The 20,611-nt window shown below is 43.7% G+C and overlaps 1 protein-coding gene across 2 annotated transcripts in view; it reads right to left on the bottom strand.

Annotated features, from left to right (window-relative positions):
• Window positions 1–2,357: 2,357 nt before the first annotated feature.
• Window positions 2,358–20,611, bottom strand: part of TARBP2 (TARBP2 subunit of RISC loading complex) — a 78,319-nt gene continuing 60,065 nt past the window's right edge. For both annotated transcript variants that reach the window (XM_063428449.1, XM_063428450.1), the window contains exon 10: window positions 2,358–2,475. In XM_063428449.1, the coding sequence (XP_063284519.1) occupies window positions 2,373–2,475 (103 nt within the window). In that variant the 3' untranslated portion in view covers window positions 2,358–2,372. The remainder of the gene's footprint in view (window positions 2,476–20,611) is intronic.

Consider the following 20,611-nt stretch of genomic DNA (forward strand, 5'->3'; position numbering starts at 1 on the left):
CATAGGAAAATATTGGGTGGCTATTGCGCACACGCTGCAAAACGCTGCACCAATCAGCAATTCCTCAGATTTCTCTGAAAAGGCAATGTTTACATTGCAAAGCCTGCAGGGTCAGGCTATGGATACCAGAACCACTACATAAAAGCTGTAGTGGTCCTGGTGACTATAGTGTCCTTTTAAGAATTGTATTCTTGTTGTTGAATATAAAGTTGTGTAAGTCAAAAAATATTTTGTAAAAAGCTTGGCTGTTAACTTTTTTAGCTGGCTTCTAGATTTAAAACAAATTTGTCAAGCCCTGCACAAAGCTTAAGTTGTTTGAGGACTATAGTGTCAGATTAATACCAAACCCAAGCAATTTGGATCAGAGCAGAGAGTAGTACATGGAAAATGTTCAAGTTGTACATAAGGGGTGAGTGAACACCTGTAACGGGTCAGTTTCTCTTCAATCCGTTTATTAAAGATCTTCCAATGGTATAAATTAACATCTCTTGATTTATAGATGATCCAAAACTAGATAAAGTTATATCTAGTTCAATTGTGGTATGGGTTATTCTGGGTATTAAGGTACTGTTAAACATATAAGATCTCTACATTTTTACCAAATATATTGTACCATAACTCTTACAGGTCTTTGGAGATTTATATTTGGACCATCTTCCGGACTTAAAAGAACCAAACATTAAACTGCATTAACAAGGCAATGCTCATTGCAGCATAACAAGCTTTATTTACATATGTGAAAAATTGTAAATTCAACATTTTAAAACATTCTAATGGTTTCCATTAAACTAAATAGATCCAGTAGTTTTGAGTATAGACATCACAAGGATGTGTAGCTGTGAATGTATCTTTACATTGACAGCAATATGTGTCGGTGCCTAATGTCCATTTTCAAGTCCACTTCCATGTAAAATGCAGAAATATGGGCTCTTGGAGCTATAATATTTATAAAAAAAACAAAAAACAAACAACTGGTTATTGGCCAGTCAATACATCCAGATGAATTAACACAAGCAATACGTGTGTATCTGCAAGATTCAGCTATCCAAGCCAGAGGCAAAGGAGGGGTAGCCGAACACGGCCGTTGGTCTGATGGAGCTCCTCGGCCTCAGAGACCGTCTCTGATGCCAGTGTAGTGGCATGGCGAATTAACATATGGGCAGTCAGAGAGCTCCAGCTCAGCAAAACATGCCCAAAATAGGCCCACTGTTCTGGCTCTGCTCACATACACTACTCTTCAACACCACTGGGAGGAAGTGACATCACATCAAATCACTTCCTCTCAGCGCTCTATAAAAGCCATGCAGGAGGGAGATTCAGCAGTAACTGCACACACCGCATCAAAATAATAAATAAATATTAATACGAACAAAAGCCACCCTCGTCTGCAGAGTAAGCCAAGAGGAGGGTAGCTGAAATTGGCTTGTACTTCAGTATGTTTGTCTGTGAATCTGTATGTGTTTATTTTTGGTAAATCTAATTTTTATTTGTATTTTTCTCCTATGCATAAAACCAAAATACAAAGCAGGGACTCACAGATCCAACATTATAAGAATGAAGCTTTATATCTGACAACATGGCAAAAGTTGGACACGCAGGTCTTTAACCATCAAAAAGTAGGAGGAGCAGTAGGAATAAGCTGGCATCACATACCATCTGAGACTCGCAGTTCCCACTGTATTAATGAGCACAGAGAGGCCCCCCTCAGGAAGCCCCATTGAGAGAAGCAGTGTGTTGAGCACTTGAGCAGCTTGGCAACGGTTTCTGTGGTGCCTATTCTTAGAGGTGTTTCATTGGTGTTTTGTCCCCTAAACCCATTATTCTAAGACTCCGGCCCTCCCTCTGACCATCCTCCCATCACTATTTTCAAGAGCGTAATTGATGCCATTCATGGTCTGGTATGGGCACTTCTCTTTATCTGGTCGGGATTGTATTCTCTCTATTGGGTAAAGAGTCTCAGTATGGTATGTTTTCTGACATGTTGGTATGTTTTAACCTATGTGTGTGAATCTGTGAGTGTGGAGGGACACTGAATTGAGATAGCCACTTTGGAGGAGATGTGTGCCGTTGATGATAAAGTGAATATAAAGGGAATTTCAAATTAAAGGCTAAAACTAGCCAAACGGAAGTATGACTAGAAGAATATTTTCAGTTTAAATATGAAAGACAAATAAAGACTTGCCCACGAGCACCTCATTACCCCGCTACTCCTCTGATCCAAGCTGGCATAATTTGACACTATCTATGCATCTTTTGAATTATTCATCCAGTATATATTATTGTGATTTGATCAGCTAAAATGGCAACACTTCATATATTTGAGAACTGAAATACCTTACTTACAATGCAATAACCCACAATAGCAATGCACATCATTTAAAAGAGATTAAGCTTAGCGGTTCATCAGTTCTTTTCATTCTCCTCTCCTTTTTCTTCTTTATAGAATCCACAAGTGTGCCATCTTCACGATGTGCTCTGTAGAGGCAAAACAGAGTGAAAACTCAATGTTAATACTTAGGGTTTGTAGTAAGTATGGCATGCATTTCATAAATGTTGCCATTTTAGTGATCAGAAAATGCGTGCTTATGTCTGTTATTCTAAAAAACAATCATTATTGTAAGCTTTGGAGAAGATACACCATTAGTGGTGTACACATCCTCAACATGCATGGTTTGGGTAAAGAATTAAGAGGAAAACAAAATGTTACCACACTGGGCTTTTAAAAGTTTAGTTATGGCACTTATTTGTGAAATATCATAAATAGGTGACTTATGGGCATGGCCATCTTCAATCTTCATCCACCAGGAGCTGACATGTGCGAGAGTACAATACTGAGGTCTATGGAGGGTCTTCGAACCTAGGAGCCTTCATGGACATAGTTTCCCGATGAGCAAGACAATGCTTTATTCTCACAGCCATAGTTGGAGCCAACCAGGGACGAGGGTTTACTACAAGACACAGTAGTCCCTACTTTGTGTTATGGTATCCTTTGACTGAGTTGGAATCTCAATGAATTTCCAACACCGTTCTTATGAGCATTTCATAAAGATGTTCCCTTTAAATCTTAACTCCGCTCTCGTTACATTTAACTCCCTTTTTATACCTTGTATGTCTCTCTACCCACTTTGTGTCTCTGAAGCCCCCCCACCTACCTCCCACTTTTGTATCTCTTAAGCCCACACTTATCATTGTAGCATGGACACACAGGACTGCAGAAGAGGATCTTCATACGTCTCCCAGATCTGACAGGGAGCCCAGGCTGCACGCAGAGAGTGTCCAGAGAGGCAGAGATAAGATGTTCAGCCTCTGTCCCCTCCACTCACAGCTTTATCTCAGACCAGACAGAGGAGACTAAATATCCCGTGCATTGCACATTGTAGTGTAAGGGACACACTAGGTTGAAAACCTTTAGATAATAAACATCACAATAGGGATCCATGATCTACAAACTACACAGAGAAAGAGCTAGATAATTGAAGAGAAAAAAAAAAAGGAGGTGAGCATGGCAGAAAGCTCACTCACCAATTGACTGTACAATACCAACAGTGATATACTGATCCTTGTTTCTGCAATTGACCAGCCAAAGGGCCCATTCATGCTGTGGGTGATTGCTTTCTTACACATGCTTTCTCTATCGGAAGTCCTATTTAATGGAGAGGTAATCCACATACAGTGCACAGAGGACTGTCTTCCAACCTTTTAACCCCTTAAGGACTGAGCCAAATGTACAAGTTGTGATCAAAACAAACAAAAACTTGAATTTGCGCTATATGTCTGTTCAGGCGTAATTTGCCTCTTTCATATTATGTGCACCCACACTTATTATATAACATTTTATTTAGGGGAAACGGGGCTTTCATTTAACATCAAATATATAGGTATGAAACATAATTTAATACGAATAAAATATTTTAAAAATGGGAGACACGTTCTACGTGACATTTTTTTTTTTTTTTTTTTTTTAATTCTTTATTTTATTTGTGCAAAGGTGAAACACGTGGTTTAGCACTGCCACAACAGCAGGTGCAACTCGGTGATATACATAGGATAACATATGGCAGTAGAGATTAACATTGCACATTTTTTTAAAAGGTAAATTAGCAAACAGGTTTATGTCTAAGCCGTTAATAAATGAGAGATATGCATATGTATTAATACAAGCTAGGCGCAAGCTGGGGGACTATAATTGTCAGTAGTTTAGTTAGGGCGCTTATACAGTCGCTTTTCTAAGCTTAGTAGTTTAGTTAGGGCGCTTATACAGTCGCTTTTCTGAGATTAGTAGTTTAGTTAGGGCGCTTAGACAGTTGTTTATCTGAGATTAGTAGTTTAGTTAGGGCGCTTATACAGTCGCTTATCTGAAATTAGTAATTTAGGGCGCTTATACAGTCGCTTGTCTGAGCTTAGTAGTTTAGGTAGGGCGCTTATACAGTCGCTTTTTTTGAGCTTAGTAGTTTAGTTTGATCGCATTGTTAGTAGCAAGTTACATTGCAGCATCATAAGTTAGCATAAAGGGGGTCAGCAAAAGTGTGAATCAAATTGCAGTTTTACAATGCTAGAGACATCTCTTACATGGCTGCGTCTAGCTAGTTGCATGGGAAGATACATGCTTTAACTGTTAACTTAAGTTGGACAAACAGGTATATACAGCGCTCAGCTATATCGATCAAGAGGGCAACTTAAAGAACAAGGGAAAGTTCTGTAGGTGAGAAAGTCCCAACTTGTAGATGGTGGGCCTTCCCTGGTAGGTGAGTGTGTCATCAGCCCACTCCCAGTGCCGGAAAGCACAAGTCCAGTGCGTTTAAGGTCCTAATGTCCATGCCTGTCATAGTGTTATGCGGGGGTTCATTCCCAGCAGCACCGGCTCGATAAGCGCGATCATAGTCGGGCCTTCCCGGCTGGCCTTGTTGGATCTTTGTCGCTGCTTGTGTAAACCCGCGTAGGTAGGGACGGTGGTTCTTCAGGGTTCTCTCGTGGAGCTGTGGCTGTATACTGGACCGGGGTGTCGGTAGCATCGGTCGGGTGACAGCCGCCTTTCTGTATGGACGCATGCGTTTTATGGGTGAGTGGTGGCGGCGTCTCCGGCGCCATTTATAGGGCTGCCTCGCCGGGTGTTGCGGCAATGTGGCGACTGGTACCTGGAGAGATCTTGGAGGGCGGGTGAGCCGTGCGATAAGTGGGGTTTCCTTTTGGTCCCGTGTCTTGTGTGGGGTCGGCCTCCTGATGCTAGGAGCTCGGGTACCTGTTTTGCGAGTGTCCATTTTGTGAGTGGGGGTTTTCCCCTTCTTTTCCTTGCTCACATGTGTCGGTCTCCAAAGCGTTCCGCCAGGCGAGGTATCCTCTTGCGGAGACCACAGGAGAGCCTCCAGTTTTTCCCAGACTGCCCGGAACATGCGTTCATATCGGAGCTCAGTCTCCCTCCTGATCGAGTACATGGCAGTGGAGCGCGGGTCGACCGCCATTTTGCAGGCCTCCCTCACGATTGCTGGGCTTTCTGGCCCCGTCGCTTGAGCCTTGTGTGGCCGGTTGGTCTTGCTAGGCTGGACCGGGATATCCCCCGCCGGTCCTAGGGGGGGGGAACGGTGGCTCCGAGACTTGTTGTCCTCTGGTGTCGGCAGCAGGATAGCAGCCGCCTCTCCTGCGCCCATAAAGTCAGTAGGCCTCATCGGGGTGTGCGGTGTAGATCGGGTTGTTTGTCGCTTGGGTTGCATCTTATTGTTTGTCCCGACTTCCCCCAGCACCCGGTGGCCCTTATCTGGCTTTTAGTCGCCGTTTCAGTAGGGTTTTGATGATTATTCAATCGCTGTGTGCAGGAGCTGCTAAGTGTTGCTGCCGCTCAGCTCAGCGGTTCGGCCCCGCCCCCCCCTACGTGACATTTTAACTGTGACTGTCATAATACTGTTTGCTTTTACTGCAATAAAATACACATATTTGTATTCAACGATGTCTCACATGTGAAACAGTACCCCCTATGTACAGGTTATATGGTGTTTTGGTAAGTTACAGGGTCAAATATAGCACGTTACATTTTTCAGTTTTTTCACATTGAAATTCGCCAAATTGGTTATGTTGCCTTTGAGACTGTATGGTAGCCCTGGAATAAAAATTACCCCCATGATGGCATACCAGTTGCAAAAGTAGACAACCCAAGGTATTGCAAATGGGGTATGTCCAGTCTTTTTTAGTAGCCACTTGGTCACAAACACTGGTCAAAGTTAGTGTTAATATTTGTGTGTGAAAAAGGCAAAAAACTAATTTGAACGCCAATTTTGGCCAGTGTTTGTGACTAAGTGGCTACTATACCCCATTTGCAATACCTTAGGTTGTCTACTATTGCAAATGGTATGACATCATGGGGGTAATTCTCATTCCTGGGCTACCATATGGTCTCAAAGGCAATATAACTAATCTGGTGAATTTCAATGTGAAAAAAACAAAACACAACCCTTATATTTGACTCTATAACTTTTGAAAACCCCATAAAACCTGTACATGAGGGGTACTGTTATACTCAGGAGACTTCGCTGAACACATATTAGTGTTTCAAAACAGTAAAACGCATCACAACAATTATATCGTCCATGTAAGTGCCATTACAGTGTGAAAAAAGCAAAAAATGTCACTTTCACCAAGGAGCGAATGGAAGATGGGCCACGATATAGGGTTCTAACAGATAATATAGTGTCTGACCAAAACCTTAAACAAAGGATTGCTTTGCGTTTCAAAAATGTAACTTAAAAAAAAAAAACAGTCAGCATCGAGTAATACGGCAGCTGACGCAAGATGTCATTCACGGGTAAAGAGCAGCAGTGCACAGATGTGAAACATTTAACCCCTTAAGGACACAGCTTCAGAAGCTTGTCTTACGCTTAAGGACAAAGGCCATTTCTGCATTTTTCTGCAGTTTGTATTGCACCAACACATTTTTAGAGGGCAAACAGGGCTTTAATTTGATGTCACATATGCATATATACATTCTCATTAATTATATAAAAATGCCCAAAAATGTAAAAACAAAAAACATTTTTTCACAGTTTTGGCAATAATAGCGTGTGCATAATATGTCCAGCTTAGAAAAAATAATTCAAAATAAATTCATTTACGTGTCTTCATTTATAGAGTAAATCATAGGTCTAGGATTTCTGCTTATTTTGAAAGCTACAGGTCACAAAATACAAGGACTCAAATAAAATTTCAATTTGCAACAATTTTAGAATTTGGTATGTTTGTCTTGTAGTTTTAGTAGCCATCACAGAAAACAAAATTGCCACACAAAAGTATATATTTATATAAAGTAGACATCACAGGCTATTTACCTAAGGTTAGTTTGACACTTTTTATGTAGCCATTTCTTCGCCAATCTCTGATAAATATTGGAGTAAAATTGTGTTATTTCTTTATTTTGGCATATACACATATAATAAGGTTTTTGTAATGTGTATTTCTTAAAGCTGGTGTGTGCTATTCCTGCACAGAACCCCATATTGTGTTCAGCTACATCTGCTGAGTATAACGATAGCCCCATTGTATGCCTTTGGCACTTTTCTGTAAAGCTACAGTGCCATATAAGAGACAAGGCTATTTCAGTTTCTATTAGAAATTTTCGTAGATGGATTTGATGGGCCTATGTCTCATTTTAGGGTATTCTAGCAGTGTGACTGCTCAAATAACCCCACAAAGGGCTTTCATTCGAAAAAGCAGACACCCCATGGTATCTTATATGGTGTATATTGTGCCTTAACTTGTCACCATTTTTTCACCAATTTATGTCAATGTTTGTGGTGAGGGGTGGGAACAATTGCATTTTTACATATATGTTGCATTTTTGCAGAGTATTTCTTACACCTAATATGTACCACTGTCATAAAAATCCCCAAATTATACTCAGCTGAGTAAAACAATATGCCCAATGTATGACCTAGACACTATTTTGTGAAGTTACAGTGCTGTAAAAGAGACGTGACAAGTTCAAGTTTTTAAGTGTGAATTTTCATGAAGGGTTTTCATGCGCCCGTGTCCCACTTTGGAGCACTTGAGCAGGCTACATATTACAACTACACCATAAAGGCATACCATTTCTTAAAGAAGACATCCCAGGGTATTTCAAAAGGCATATTTTGACCTAAGTGTGGGATCATTTTTTCGCTAGCTTGTACCAAGTGTAGTGTTAATAATAATATTTTTCTGCGTTTTTGACACACAAAGTGAGTTTGCACAGTATATTTTGCAAACCTTATGTGTACTACGACTGTATAATACTACATATGTTGCTCAGCTATGTCGTCTGAGTACAGCAATACCCCTGTATGTACCTTTGCCAGGTATATGTGGATGTTGAAGGGGCACATTTGAGACACAGACAGTTTTTTTACAACTTTGAAGTTTTACGCTGTGTCCATGTTCCATTTTGGAGTAGTTTAGATGGTTGGTTATTAAAACTTCCCCACAAACACATACTATTTATTAAAGAATACACCCTTGGGTAATTCAAAAGGCGTATTTTGAAACTTAACGTGGGATCATTTTTTTTCTAGTTTGTTTCAGGTGTAGTGGTAATGAGCATTTTTAAATGTATTTTTTAAAAAAAAATCGGATCACAGTATAATACTGTGATCTGTATTTTGATCACTGTAGGTATTGATCAACTGGCAGGGAAGGGGTTAATTTTTATTAGGACTGGGTAAAGGAGGGTGGGATTTTTTTTTACTTTTGTAAACTTTTTTTAACGTTAACCCCTAGCTAGCCTGACACCAAATTCCCCACTAACTTCCACCCACCCCAGCTAGTTAAATATATCATTTTTATATTTTTAAATTAATAAAAGAAAATTAACCCCTGTGGGTTACAAAAAATAAAAGTTGACCCTCAGGGGTTAAAAAATAAAAAATTTAGATCAAAGTAAAATGTATACCCTGCCAATTGATCACTGTAACCAGTGATCAATTGGCAGGGAAAGGGTTAATTTTGTATTTAAAGTGGGTAAAGGGGGGTGGGATTTTAATTAAACTTTATTTATTTTTTTACACAGGGAGAAGATCACTGCTGATCCGTCTCCCTGCACTTCACACTGAACCCGGAGTCCCTTCAGCACATGTGCTCGCTCTAACAGCCTGTCAGAGCAATCACTGCTGCAGGGACAGCGCGATCGGGTGCTCCCAGTCTGCCTCTAATACAGAGCCAGATCAGAGCACCATTAACCCTGCGATCGCCACGATCTGGGGTTAATTTTTTTTTTTTTTTTTTAATTCTTTATTTTTGCATGTGCATAGGAGTTACAGACAAGCGTGCAGGGCCACAACAGCAGCTGCAGGCAAAATCATGGCATTTCAATGGAGTGGCATTTTGATACAGCACATTTTTTTTTTTTTTTTTTTTTTACATGAAACAGCAACTTTTGTTACATACTAGACAAGCATATGACATTCCAAGTTGCTTCTAGGTTTAGCAATATATGTAGTGGTTTGTCGTTGAATTGGTAAGCTCGGACAACAACATTACTCATATTAGTAGGATTAGGTAGTCGCTATGAAACCACGTTAAATTAGATAAACCATGCTAGTGAGGCTGTCGCTTACAAACATGTTATGCATTATAATAGTAGCTGGAAAGAGTGTGATTGTCACCCTGGTGGGTCGGGGTTCCCCTAGCTGCCCCTGTGGGAGAAAATCAGCATCCCAGTGAGTCCAAGACTTTACATGGATTGACAGTCCAGTTTTGCCCAGATACCTGCTCTGTGGAGTCTGTGTGGTGGTATGCCAGTATCCCCCAGAGCTGGATTCGGGTTTGTCGGATTGTTATTTTGCTCGTTCACTGCGGTCTTCTGGGGTGTAGCCTGAGCAGGATGGGCTTGTCGCTCTCGGTCAACTGCATGTGGGTGACCGCCATGTTCACGCTCTGAGGGTATCCGTGGAGATCTGTAGTTCTCCGGGTCATCCTTTCAAAGGCAGAGTTGAAAGCAGGTGCAGAGTTGGGTCATTAGTAGGGATGTCTCGCTGGGCAGATATCACCCCGGACTGGAGTGGTCGATGTTTGGTGACCCATCTCCGCGGTGCCGCTGCTGTTACCCGCACCCTCAATGCTCTTATTGCTTGTGTTGGTGGCATGTGTGGTTGCTGGGATTAATAAGAAAATTTCTGCTTCCCTGTGTATCGGGATCGTCTCTTAGGAGCCATTTTGTGGGTCGAGGACACTAGGAGGGTGGCTTCACCTTTATGTAGTCGGCGCACGTGGCGCCCGCCATCTTGGAGGCAGCGATCAGGTTCCCCGGCCTCAGATGCAGGTTCTCGCTTACGGTCACCAGGTGAGGACCGGGATCACCCCCCCCGGTCCATAGGGGGGGGAACGGAGCCAGGTCTGAGCCGATCAGTGCCATTGGCCGGGCTCAGTGGTGCAGGATAGCGAGGCAGCGGCCGTCTGCCTCGCTCACCGCCGGAGAAGGCCCGGGTTATGGCGCCGCGTTTCTCTCCCCTGGGGGACTGTAGCTCAGCGAGCAAGCCTCTCCCCTGGTCCATCTGTACCGCGGCACTGGGCGTCGGTGCTGTCGGGTCGCTTTGGTTATTGTATGAGAATTATATGAAGTTTTGGCGTGTTTCTCGTTGTGTTTGGCCGGAGCCGCTCTGACTTGCGACCTTCCAGGTCGGCGGCCCGGCCCCGCCCCGATCTGGGGTTAATTTTAATGCACCCGGCGTCCTCAGGATCACGGATCCAGTCCGTCACCCGTCATTAAGGGGTTAAAAGGGACACAGGTTGGGTAAGAGATTTGTAAGCAAAGTACCAGAATTTTAAATGGTGCCTTAATTCTTACGGGAAGTGTAAGGACTGACAGAGGAGGGAAGCATGGGAGGTGCAGGCGGACAAGAATATGAGCCTCATCTCCACATTCATTGTAGACTTTAACAGGGCCAATTAGCAAAGCGTAAGACCATGTAGAAGTAGATTGCTGTAGTCGAGGCAAGAGATGTAAGCGGCATGGAACAGCACCCTAGCCACTTCCAGCGTTAGATAGGGGCAGGTGCGAGCTATGTTTTTGCGATGAAATCGGCAGAATTTGGCGAATTACTGGATAGGAGGGATGAAGGAGAGGTTGGAGTCAAAGAGAACACTAAGGCAGCAAACATGTGAGGTAGAACCGACGGAATTACCATTGACTTGGAGGGAAACAGACACAGGAGTAGCAACAATTGAGGGAGAAAAGACGAGAAGTTTACTTTTGGACAGGTTAAGTTTAAAAAAAATGAGCAGCCATCCAGTTAGAAATAGCAGAGACGCAGTCAGGGACATGAGTCAAGAGAGATGGTGAGAGATCAAGAGAGGAAAGACAGAATTTAATGTGATCCGCATAGAAGGGTTATTGGACCTGATGAGTTTACCAAAGGAGGTAGTATATATCGACTACAGTATGGTACCATGGACAGAACCTTGGGGAACACAGACAGAGGGGGTTTGTGGAGAAGAGAAAGAGTCAGAAAAAGAAACAATGAATGAGCATTGGTAGAGGTAGGAGGAGAACCAGGAAAGAGCAAAGTCTAGTAGATTGAGATTACAGAGGATGAGAAGAAGTAGTTTATAATCAACAGTCTCAAAAGCAGCTGGAGAATTAGGAGAGAGATTTAGAGTTAAATCAGTGGATACTTTGGTCAGAGCCATTTCGACAGAGTGATGAGCATGGAATCCATACTGAAGTGGGTCGAGCAGAGAGTGGATTCAAGGAAGTCAGTCAATCTAGCGTATACAACTCTCTCAAGGATCTTGGAGGCAAACGGTAGTGGTGAAAGAGGGTCAAGGTTGGGCTTTTTTAGAATCAGGGTGATTGTTGCATGCTTAAAGGATGAAGGAAATATGCCAGAGGAGAGGGAGAAATGTAATATTTTAGTGAGAAACCGGAGGAGACAAAGCCTGAGTGAGATGAGTGAGATGTGAGGGAATAGGATAGAGGAAACAAGTGGTGGGGGTGGGTGACCGAAGCAGAGAGAAACTTCTGCTGGCATAACAGGTGTTAGTGAGCATACAATAGAAGAGGGATCGGGATAAGTATTGAAAGGGGTAGGAGAACATTCGAGATCTGTTCCCTCATCGACAAAATCTTCTCAGTGAAGTGAGTCGTGAAGTTAGTAGCGTTTAAATTTGTAGGAGAAGCAGCAGCGACAGGGCAAAGTAGAATGTTAAAATGTGGATTATTTGCATATTAAAGATGCTATCAGCTTTTCATACAAATATGCTGTGTTCTGGCATTCCTTAACTTCTGTCTTGTGTTTTGTTTTGTTTTTTTGATTTTCAATAAATCTCTACAGATGTCACTTTTTTTGCCCCCCCTTACTTTTGTTTTTACGACCGTGTGAGAGCCTAGGGGAACAACTATCAGGTTAGGGGCAAATTCACAGCAACAACCGAGTGCGATTAGGGTGAGAAAACATTAAAATCAAACAAGAGAGCATACGGTAATATAAAAAGCAGCTCCTCTAAATAGAGGGAAGTGTAAGATGATAGGACAAAAGCTGGGGGGGTAGGTGGTTGTATTGATTCTAGTATATGCAGCATAATCCTGGTTTTGGCCAAGTTTGGCCTCTGAATCATTGTTTATGCCATGGGTATGTTAGGTAGTGCGCGTAGACAACATGAGAATATAAAAATGTGAACATAATCCGAACCATAGGGCAAGTCCCAACATATAGAAAAATGAGAACACAAAAAAAAAATAATTAAAAAAGGGAATCAGGTAAGTCAGGTGACCACCATCCCAGATGTACTGTTGGGTGCGGAAACTGAACACATTTCCCAGGTTGTGCTCTTGGAAGGAGAAAGCATGGAAGCCTGAATAGCGTCCATCTTCAATGCATCAGACACCTTATGCTCTGTATTCTGGTGCTGCACTAGAAGTAGATGGGGCGATCCCCTTCTGTACTTCACTCCACTTTTAGTTAGGATTGATGTCGGAGTGACTATCTCCACTTTAGGGTTGTACGCGTGAGATCTGAAAAGAAGGTGAGTTCAATTACTTCAAAACAGTACGGGGTCTTCCCCCTGTTGGCAGTCAGGAAGGCAGCCTTGCCTTGCCCATTTTGGAATTGGATGAGAAGCTCACGCGTGGCGGTACTGGTAGACCACTGTGGTTTAGGTAGGCAGAACATCCCATCCAGCAGAATGCCTTTGGCCTGCTTCGGTGCTAGAAAGGCTACAAACAACCTGCAGAGAAAATGTGGTAGCTCTGCAGAAGTCACCTCGTCCGAGAGGCCTCTAATCTTCACTTGTTTAAAGCGCCGCTTGTCCTCCAGAGCAGCTAATAGGTGTGTTAAGGAAGCTTGAGCTGAAGTAAAGTTACTGACCTGTTTCTATGACTAGAGTGGTGTGGGTACTGGAGGTCTGTTCTACAGTTGTGAGGCATGTGGTGAACCCCCTTACATCTATCCTTACCTGAGAGATTTCTGCAGACAGCGTCTGGGAAAGATCAGACAGGAGGCTGGTAAATATCTTCATGGTGACCGGGGGAGGTAGGCCTGTGGATCCTTGTGAGGGTTTGGGTGGCCCTTTATACAAATGTTGTTTTAATAAACGTCTCAGACTAACACGTACTGTCAACCTCATCCTCCCCCCCACACAACTCCTCTAAAAAAATATATATATTTGTATATATCGTAAAATAATATGAAAAGAACTAAAAAAATAAATAAAGTACAAATGTACCTGTAATCCTGCATTGTGGCAAAGTTCTCCCGGTAGTCCAATTTTCCTCCAGTCACATGACTCCCCCTCGGCTGCATGGCTGAGGGGAGTATTTTGGTGGCACAGAGGGCGGGTCCGGGCTGCCATTGGTCATCTGTCGCAACATGTCCAATATGCATAGAATTGACATTAACTCCCAGAGCTGCTGTTCTAGGTTTGCTAGAGACACTATCGGAGGTACACCTCTTTAAGCAAAACGCTTTAACTCGATTTGTGAAGCAATTCATAGAAAAAGACTGCACAGACTACAAGCACCGTGAGCACTTAATATCACTGAAGCAGTTATGGTGCTTAGAGTATCCATTTAACCACAAGGTTCTGCTTAGAATCCCAGCAAGCAGTACTGAGCTATAGACACATTACACATGCTTATGCATGGTCTGATTTATCAGGAGCAGATTTTTGTGATGCTTTGTTAAATTTGCTGTGAAGTAGGGTTTGTGTTGGTTTATTTATGTTGTGGATTGTTAAAGATAGAAGCTGCTGAATAAAGGATTGTTTCATTAATAGGACCAATGAGATTTTTTTTAATGCTGGGCTCAAGGAAAATATTAAAGTTTGCATTTTTCACATGGATGAATGGACTATCCCAGGAAGAGCTATATAATGCAGAACATTACTAATCCAGTTCTGTACGTATTCTTTTTTTTTTTTGTTTTTGTTTTTTTTACATTTTTGTAATTCTTTATTTTTGCAGTGCAAAGAAGAAACATAACAGTAGGCGTGTGGTGCCCCAATAGCATTCCTCACGCTTAGAATTAACATTTGTAACAATGGGGTTATCATAAATCCGTGCACATTTTTCAGTTATTGATATCAAGACTGTCCACATTCAAACTGTACGCTGGGTATACAATTAAAATGAGATCACAGTTTAGCGGAGTAGATCTAGCAAGACCTTGGCGGCCTAGTGTGTTATATACCATATTAAGCATTCCATTTAGTCGCTGGCTTATCCAACTGGTCTAGGACATATGAAATGATGTAGCACCGCTAACCATCGTATGTAACAGTTAAAGAGCCCGCAGCCCTGTCTAGGCCCAGGAAAAATACCAAAAAGTTGTCGACAACTGTACCTTATTAAAACCTGTAAATACAATTATAGGTGCTGTGTTATGTACGTACACTGTATAACTCCTTTCGCTCTCATGACAAAATCAGTAAAAGTCTATATATTGAGAAATAAATAATAAAAAAAAAAAAATAAATAAAAAAATAAAAAAAAATAAAAAAAAAATAAATAAAAATAATTAAAAAAAAAAATATATATATATATATAAAAAGTTGTCAACAACTGGCTAAGCATAGCATGTTTTAGCAAGTTTTGTCGTGAACCTAGAGTTTGAAAGTACAAGTTATGGATCATATGATCTGAATGGCAGCATGCTAACTGACTAACACAGCGAAAAATGGGTGTATTGTCGTAGGCACAGAAAGGTAAATGTAGTATCACATTTTATAGTGAAATAGCTAGGGCGTAGTATAGTCGTGTACGTCCTATATATATAGCAATACAAGTTAAGCGGTCAGTGTGGGTTACTTAGTCGTGTGTGGTTGTACAAGAATGTTGAAACTTAAAGCATGAATAATGAAAACATCTTATCAATTAGCGAAATATAAATAATAAATAACCTGTTAGCGCTTTCAGGTTTGGTTATATAAAACAATATCTATAAGCATAGACCGCGGGTGCTTAATAGGTGTGGTGTTTGTCAAGCAATGTATGTTTCCTGGCTACTAAGGTTCATAGGTACGATTGCACGTATGTGACATCCTGTACCCTGTTCATGTGATGTAAGCTGTGAGAGTGTGCTCTAATGGCTCGTTTAAGCAATAGTGGGGACATGTTCATCGGGTTAGGTGGAGAAGCTAGATTAAACAGCAGTGGTTTGCAAGGCATTGCAGGGCCTTTGTGTGGATCTGTCAGTGTTTAAGATGTTAGTACAAGCGTGATTTTAGCCCTATTGTGATAGCAGTGAGACTGACATAACATGCTCATAAGTAACATCACATCAAGCTGTCTGTAACCCAAGGCTTAGTAACAGGTTTAAATAGCACCTATATTAGGACGGAGCAGGCGTAAAATGCAAAGGACATTCCCTGACTAACGGCATTATACCCCTAGACCCTTCACGCCATCCCTGTGGTGTCAGATCCAACCACAGCTTTCATCAGCAGCGGAGATTCTCTGCCGCAGGTCTCCAACACAGTTCGAACGGAGGACCTCTCCAAACGAATTCCGCCGTCCAGACTTGCCGTGCATGCTAAATAGGTAATATTGGACTATGTCTCTTCCAATCCCAGGACCCAGGAGGTGATTTGTCACAGTTGGGGTCATTCCTATGTCAGTCTACGTGCCATAAGGAGTCGTGGGAGCAGCCGATAATGCCAGACAAGGCCCGTGTAGCCACGGTTGGTCCGGAGCAATAAAGTCACTTGTAGTTTCGCTGTGGCCGCATGTGACCGATATGCCTCTATCTATTAACAACTGTAGGCACAACAACTAGGTCAAAAGCCATTACTTGGGAGTCACTAGGCAATAAATTGTGAGAGTACCTTTTTTCCCCCATCGTTGGGGTCACATATGGCCAGCACAACAAAGGGGTCAGTATGCAACCTTCACTTCTGTCCATTCAGTCGAGAAGCCTTAAGTGGTGATCGCCGCGTAGGAATTCGGCGTGCTGCCATGCGGTACGAATGGGGTGACCCTTGTCGGGTCCCAGGTGTGGATTGGGGAGGTGGTGTTAGATGGCCCCTCTTGGGAGAGAGGTTCTTGCGACAGGCCCAAGGTCCGCAGTAAGGCTGGGGCGTCTTGAATGTCTTGGACGATGTGTGTGTTGGTCCCTTCGTTTACTGCCAGGGATCGGGAAGACCGCCAGCGATATTCAATCTTGTGCTGTTGCAGCACGGAGGTGAGAGGGCGCAGCGACCTCCGCCAGGCGAGGGTGCTGTTGGATAGGTCTGTAAAGAAGGCCAGGTCCATGGCCTCAAAGCGGAGAGGTGTTTTGCCCCGTAGGGCTGAGAGGACCGCCGCTTTGTCCCTGCCGTTGCGGAAGGTAATAATCACGTCTCTGGTGCTGGTGGTCGGGGCCCTCCGTGGCTTGGGGACCCTGAAGATCTCTTCTGGGGTGATTTGTTTGCCCTGTCTGTGTGGTAGTATCGCCGCTAGTATGCGCCCCGTTACCTTCGGCAGCTCAGCGTCCGGAACCTCTTCAGGGACCCCCCTAACCTTTAGGTTACGCCTGCGCCTGGAGTCCTCTTGAGCCGCCAGACGGCGTTCTTGTTGCAGGTTCTGCAATTGTAAGTCTTGCACAGTTCGTTGTAGCACCGCAATTTCCTGGGCTTGGGAGTGTGAGGTTCCCTCCAGTTTTGTGATGCGGCCTGTCAGGCCTCTCAGGTCTGTGCGTACCGCCATGACATCTTCGTGGATGTGTTTTTGTAGGTCTGCCAGCATTGCCTGTAGGGCTGCCGTGGTCACCGGCTCTGAGCCCACTCCTGTGCCGCTGTGTTTCACCCTTCGTACCGGTGCAGGAGTCGGCTGGTCCTCCTCCTCCATGTCATCAGATATGTCTTCTGAGAAGTCAGAGCAGCCGCCATGTAGTGCCGCCATTTTGGCTTCGTTGGCGCCTCGTGCCTGGCTCCACATCTCCCCGATCGTGAGCCCCGAGGCAGGCTTGTTTGGTGTCGTTTTTTTCCCTTTTCGCCCCATGTAGCGTTAAAATGCACTGTAGTCGTTTGGAGGGGGTGATAGGGTAAGACAGTAGTAAGTTTTCTCCGTTTGATGCTCGGAGCGACCTGATCATGCGACTGTTCTCTCTTGTTTTGTTTTTTTAATGCTAAATTGGCATTATACGGGACGGAGGAAATTATAATGTTATATTGAAATTATCAGGATCCTGATTTTGTATAATTTCCAGGGCTCTAGTCCTGCAGGAATGCTTGTAAACTGTGTTCCTGCACTTTTTTTTCACAACAGGAACTCCGTTCCCGTTAGTAGTCCTGAAGGACCTGCCCTTTGGATAATATATTCCATACCTCCCAATCCTGGACAGACATGTTCCCCAGAGAATCTCTTCCCCTCGGACACAACCATCTTACAGAATCTTTTCTCTGCACAAAGTAACTACCGCATTTATCGGCGTATAACACGCACTTTTTCTGAAAATAGGGGGAAAATGATGTGTGCGTGTTATACGCCGATATACCATGTTTACTTACCTGTCTTGAAGCGTGGGCCGGTGTTCAGCGCGCACCGCGGTACTGGAACTTCAATTTCAGGTTCCGGTTTCCGGCGGGACTGAAAGGAAGTGTGCACACTTCCTTTCAGTCCCGCCGGAAACCGGAACCTGAAATTGAAGTTCCAGTACCGCGGTGCGCGCTGTGAAGCCGGCCCACGCTTCAAGACAGGTAAGTAATTATGGGACAAGGGAAGGGAAAGTGGGGAGGGGGGGGAATACTATGGAAAGGGGGGGAGAATACTATGGAAAGGGGGGGACACTATGGGATGAGGGGGGGAAACTATGGGATGAGGGGGGGAACACTATGGGAGGGGGTGGAGAATACTATGGGAGGGGGTGGAGAATACTATGGAAAGGGTGGGGGGACATTATGGGATGAGGGGGGGAATACTATGGGAGGGGGGGGAATTTCCTGGAATCTCCTTCTTAAAATGAGGCGCGTGTTATACGCCGATAAATACGGTACATCTCCCGGGGACTGGGACTTGTGTATGACTACTGCGGGGGACCCACATCTAACCGGGGGCCCTTTGACTACATCACAGTGTGAGCACTTTCTCTCTTTTTTTTTTTCCTCTACTAGAGACCAAGCCTCTATCTGAATGACACTAGAGCTGAGTGTCTCTCAAGGTCTCTTGGTTATGCCCGTAATAAACATGGCTGCTCGAGTCACACTAATCCATTAGCCACGTCACCAGACCTAAAAAATAGACTTTTATTCCCAACTTCTAAAATGGCTGCGTTCAACCAGTGATGCTACGACGCCATGACACACGGTATGCAGCAGGCTATTGATTTGGAAATTAAGCTGCGGCAACAAGGACGTAGGCGAGCTAGTCGGGGTTCATAGGGACAAATAGAGGGTGGCTGGAGTGAAGTGGAAGCACCCCGAGAAAGACAGGGTTAGATGGTGCCACTTTCTGTCACTGGATTAGAAACAGAATAGGTGACAGACATGTACCAGGAGTTTACAGAATAAAGGACAATGTGGGCACAGCTGAAGGTGGGCACAGCTGGCTTTAGAGGTGGGCACAGAGTGAAAGGAATATTGTGGGTGCAGCTGGAGGTGGGCACACAGTGTTAAAGACAGTGTAAGTAGAGCTGCCTGTTTAGAGGTGGGCACAAAATTAAAGGGACAGTAAGTACAGCTGGCTGTTTAGAAGTGGGCACAGAATTAAAGGGACAGTGTTGTTACGGCTGGCTGTATAGAGGTGGGCACAGCGTGAATGGGACACTGGATAGAGCTGATTTTGTCTAATCTTTAAAAGTGGATGGAAATAAATCTATAAAAGAATAATATAAGGAAAGGATAATTCCGGGAGCAAAATGCAGCATGAGTCTGTAAATGAGTAATCCAGAAATGAGTAAGAAGTCAAATGAAATTTTGAAGGGATGACTTTTTGACAAGGATTGGTGGTCCGTTGGAATGTCTGCAAGAGAGTTGTGAAAATATTTGAGATACACAGGAACAGAGAGGAGTGAAGATGTCTCACATTCAGGAACTCTTAAATCGAGAAATAAAAGTCCTGCTGAGGAGCCCAGACATCGAGGAGAAGTAATTTATTAGGTTACCAAAAAGTGGTGCATGTCAATAATTTGTTGTCCTGTATTTCTCCTCCAAATGACTTTCTTAGACTTATAGCGGAGTCTAAGTGTCAACCTTGACAGCCGTCACCAATGACTGGGGCAGGTAATTGGTTCTGTCTATGCAGAACCGTGCATGCGCAAGAGTGCAGCAGTGATGTTGGCTTCTGGCGCAAAGAGGAGCAGACTGAGAAAGATGGGCGTGCTAGTGAGGGGCAGGTTCAGGCAGGGTTTGAGTCCTGCAGGAACGGGTGGGAACGGTGTTCCTGCACCTTTTCCGCAGCAGGAATGCCGTTCCCGTTAGTAGTCCTGCAGGACCTGCCCTTTGCGAGAAATACATACGTTGTGGGCTTTTCGGATTATGTTACTGGTATGGTTTCTTACACCTGGGTTTCCTGCTGGAAATAGAGAGGGCTTGGTGCTTTCTGTGCTAGCTACGGGCCTGTGAGGGGAAGATCATCACACATTGTGGTGATTATTCTATGATGACAAACAAGTTACCAGTAACTTATTTTTTTGTTACAACTCTTTTATATTTATTTGTTTATTGCATAGCTAATTTATTTTGTTACAACTGTTTTATGTGCGAAAGGTTGCTTAATGAAGAGGCTGTTGGTGATGGGTTTGTAAGTATCCATGCCTGCTCTAGTTACTATTGTAGATTTGAGAACCACACTTGCTAAAGCCTTAAGGATCAATGGCCATACATATCTTCATCACAATTTGTACATAGGGACTAGTGATGTCCCGAACAGTTCGCCGGCGAACGCGGCGGTCGAACATATGCGATGGTCGGTCCGCCCCCTATTCGTCATCATTGAGTAAACTTTGACCCTGTACCTCACAGTCAGCAGACACATTCCAGCCAATCAGCAGCAGACCATCCCTCCCAGGCCCTCCCACCACCATGACGAATAGGGGGCGGACCGAACATCGCATATGTTCGCCAGCCGCGTTCGCCACGAACAAGCTATGTTCGCCGGTGAACAGTTCCCGGCGAACTGTTCGGGACATCACTAATAGGGACATCTCTGGCATGGAATATTCGTTAGCGGCTCCGTACGCATGATAAA

Source organism: Pelobates fuscus, chromosome 1, assembly GCF_036172605.1.
Source record: "Pelobates fuscus isolate aPelFus1 chromosome 1, aPelFus1.pri, whole genome shotgun sequence".
NCBI lineage: Eukaryota > Metazoa > Chordata > Amphibia > Anura > Pelobatidae > Pelobates > Pelobates fuscus.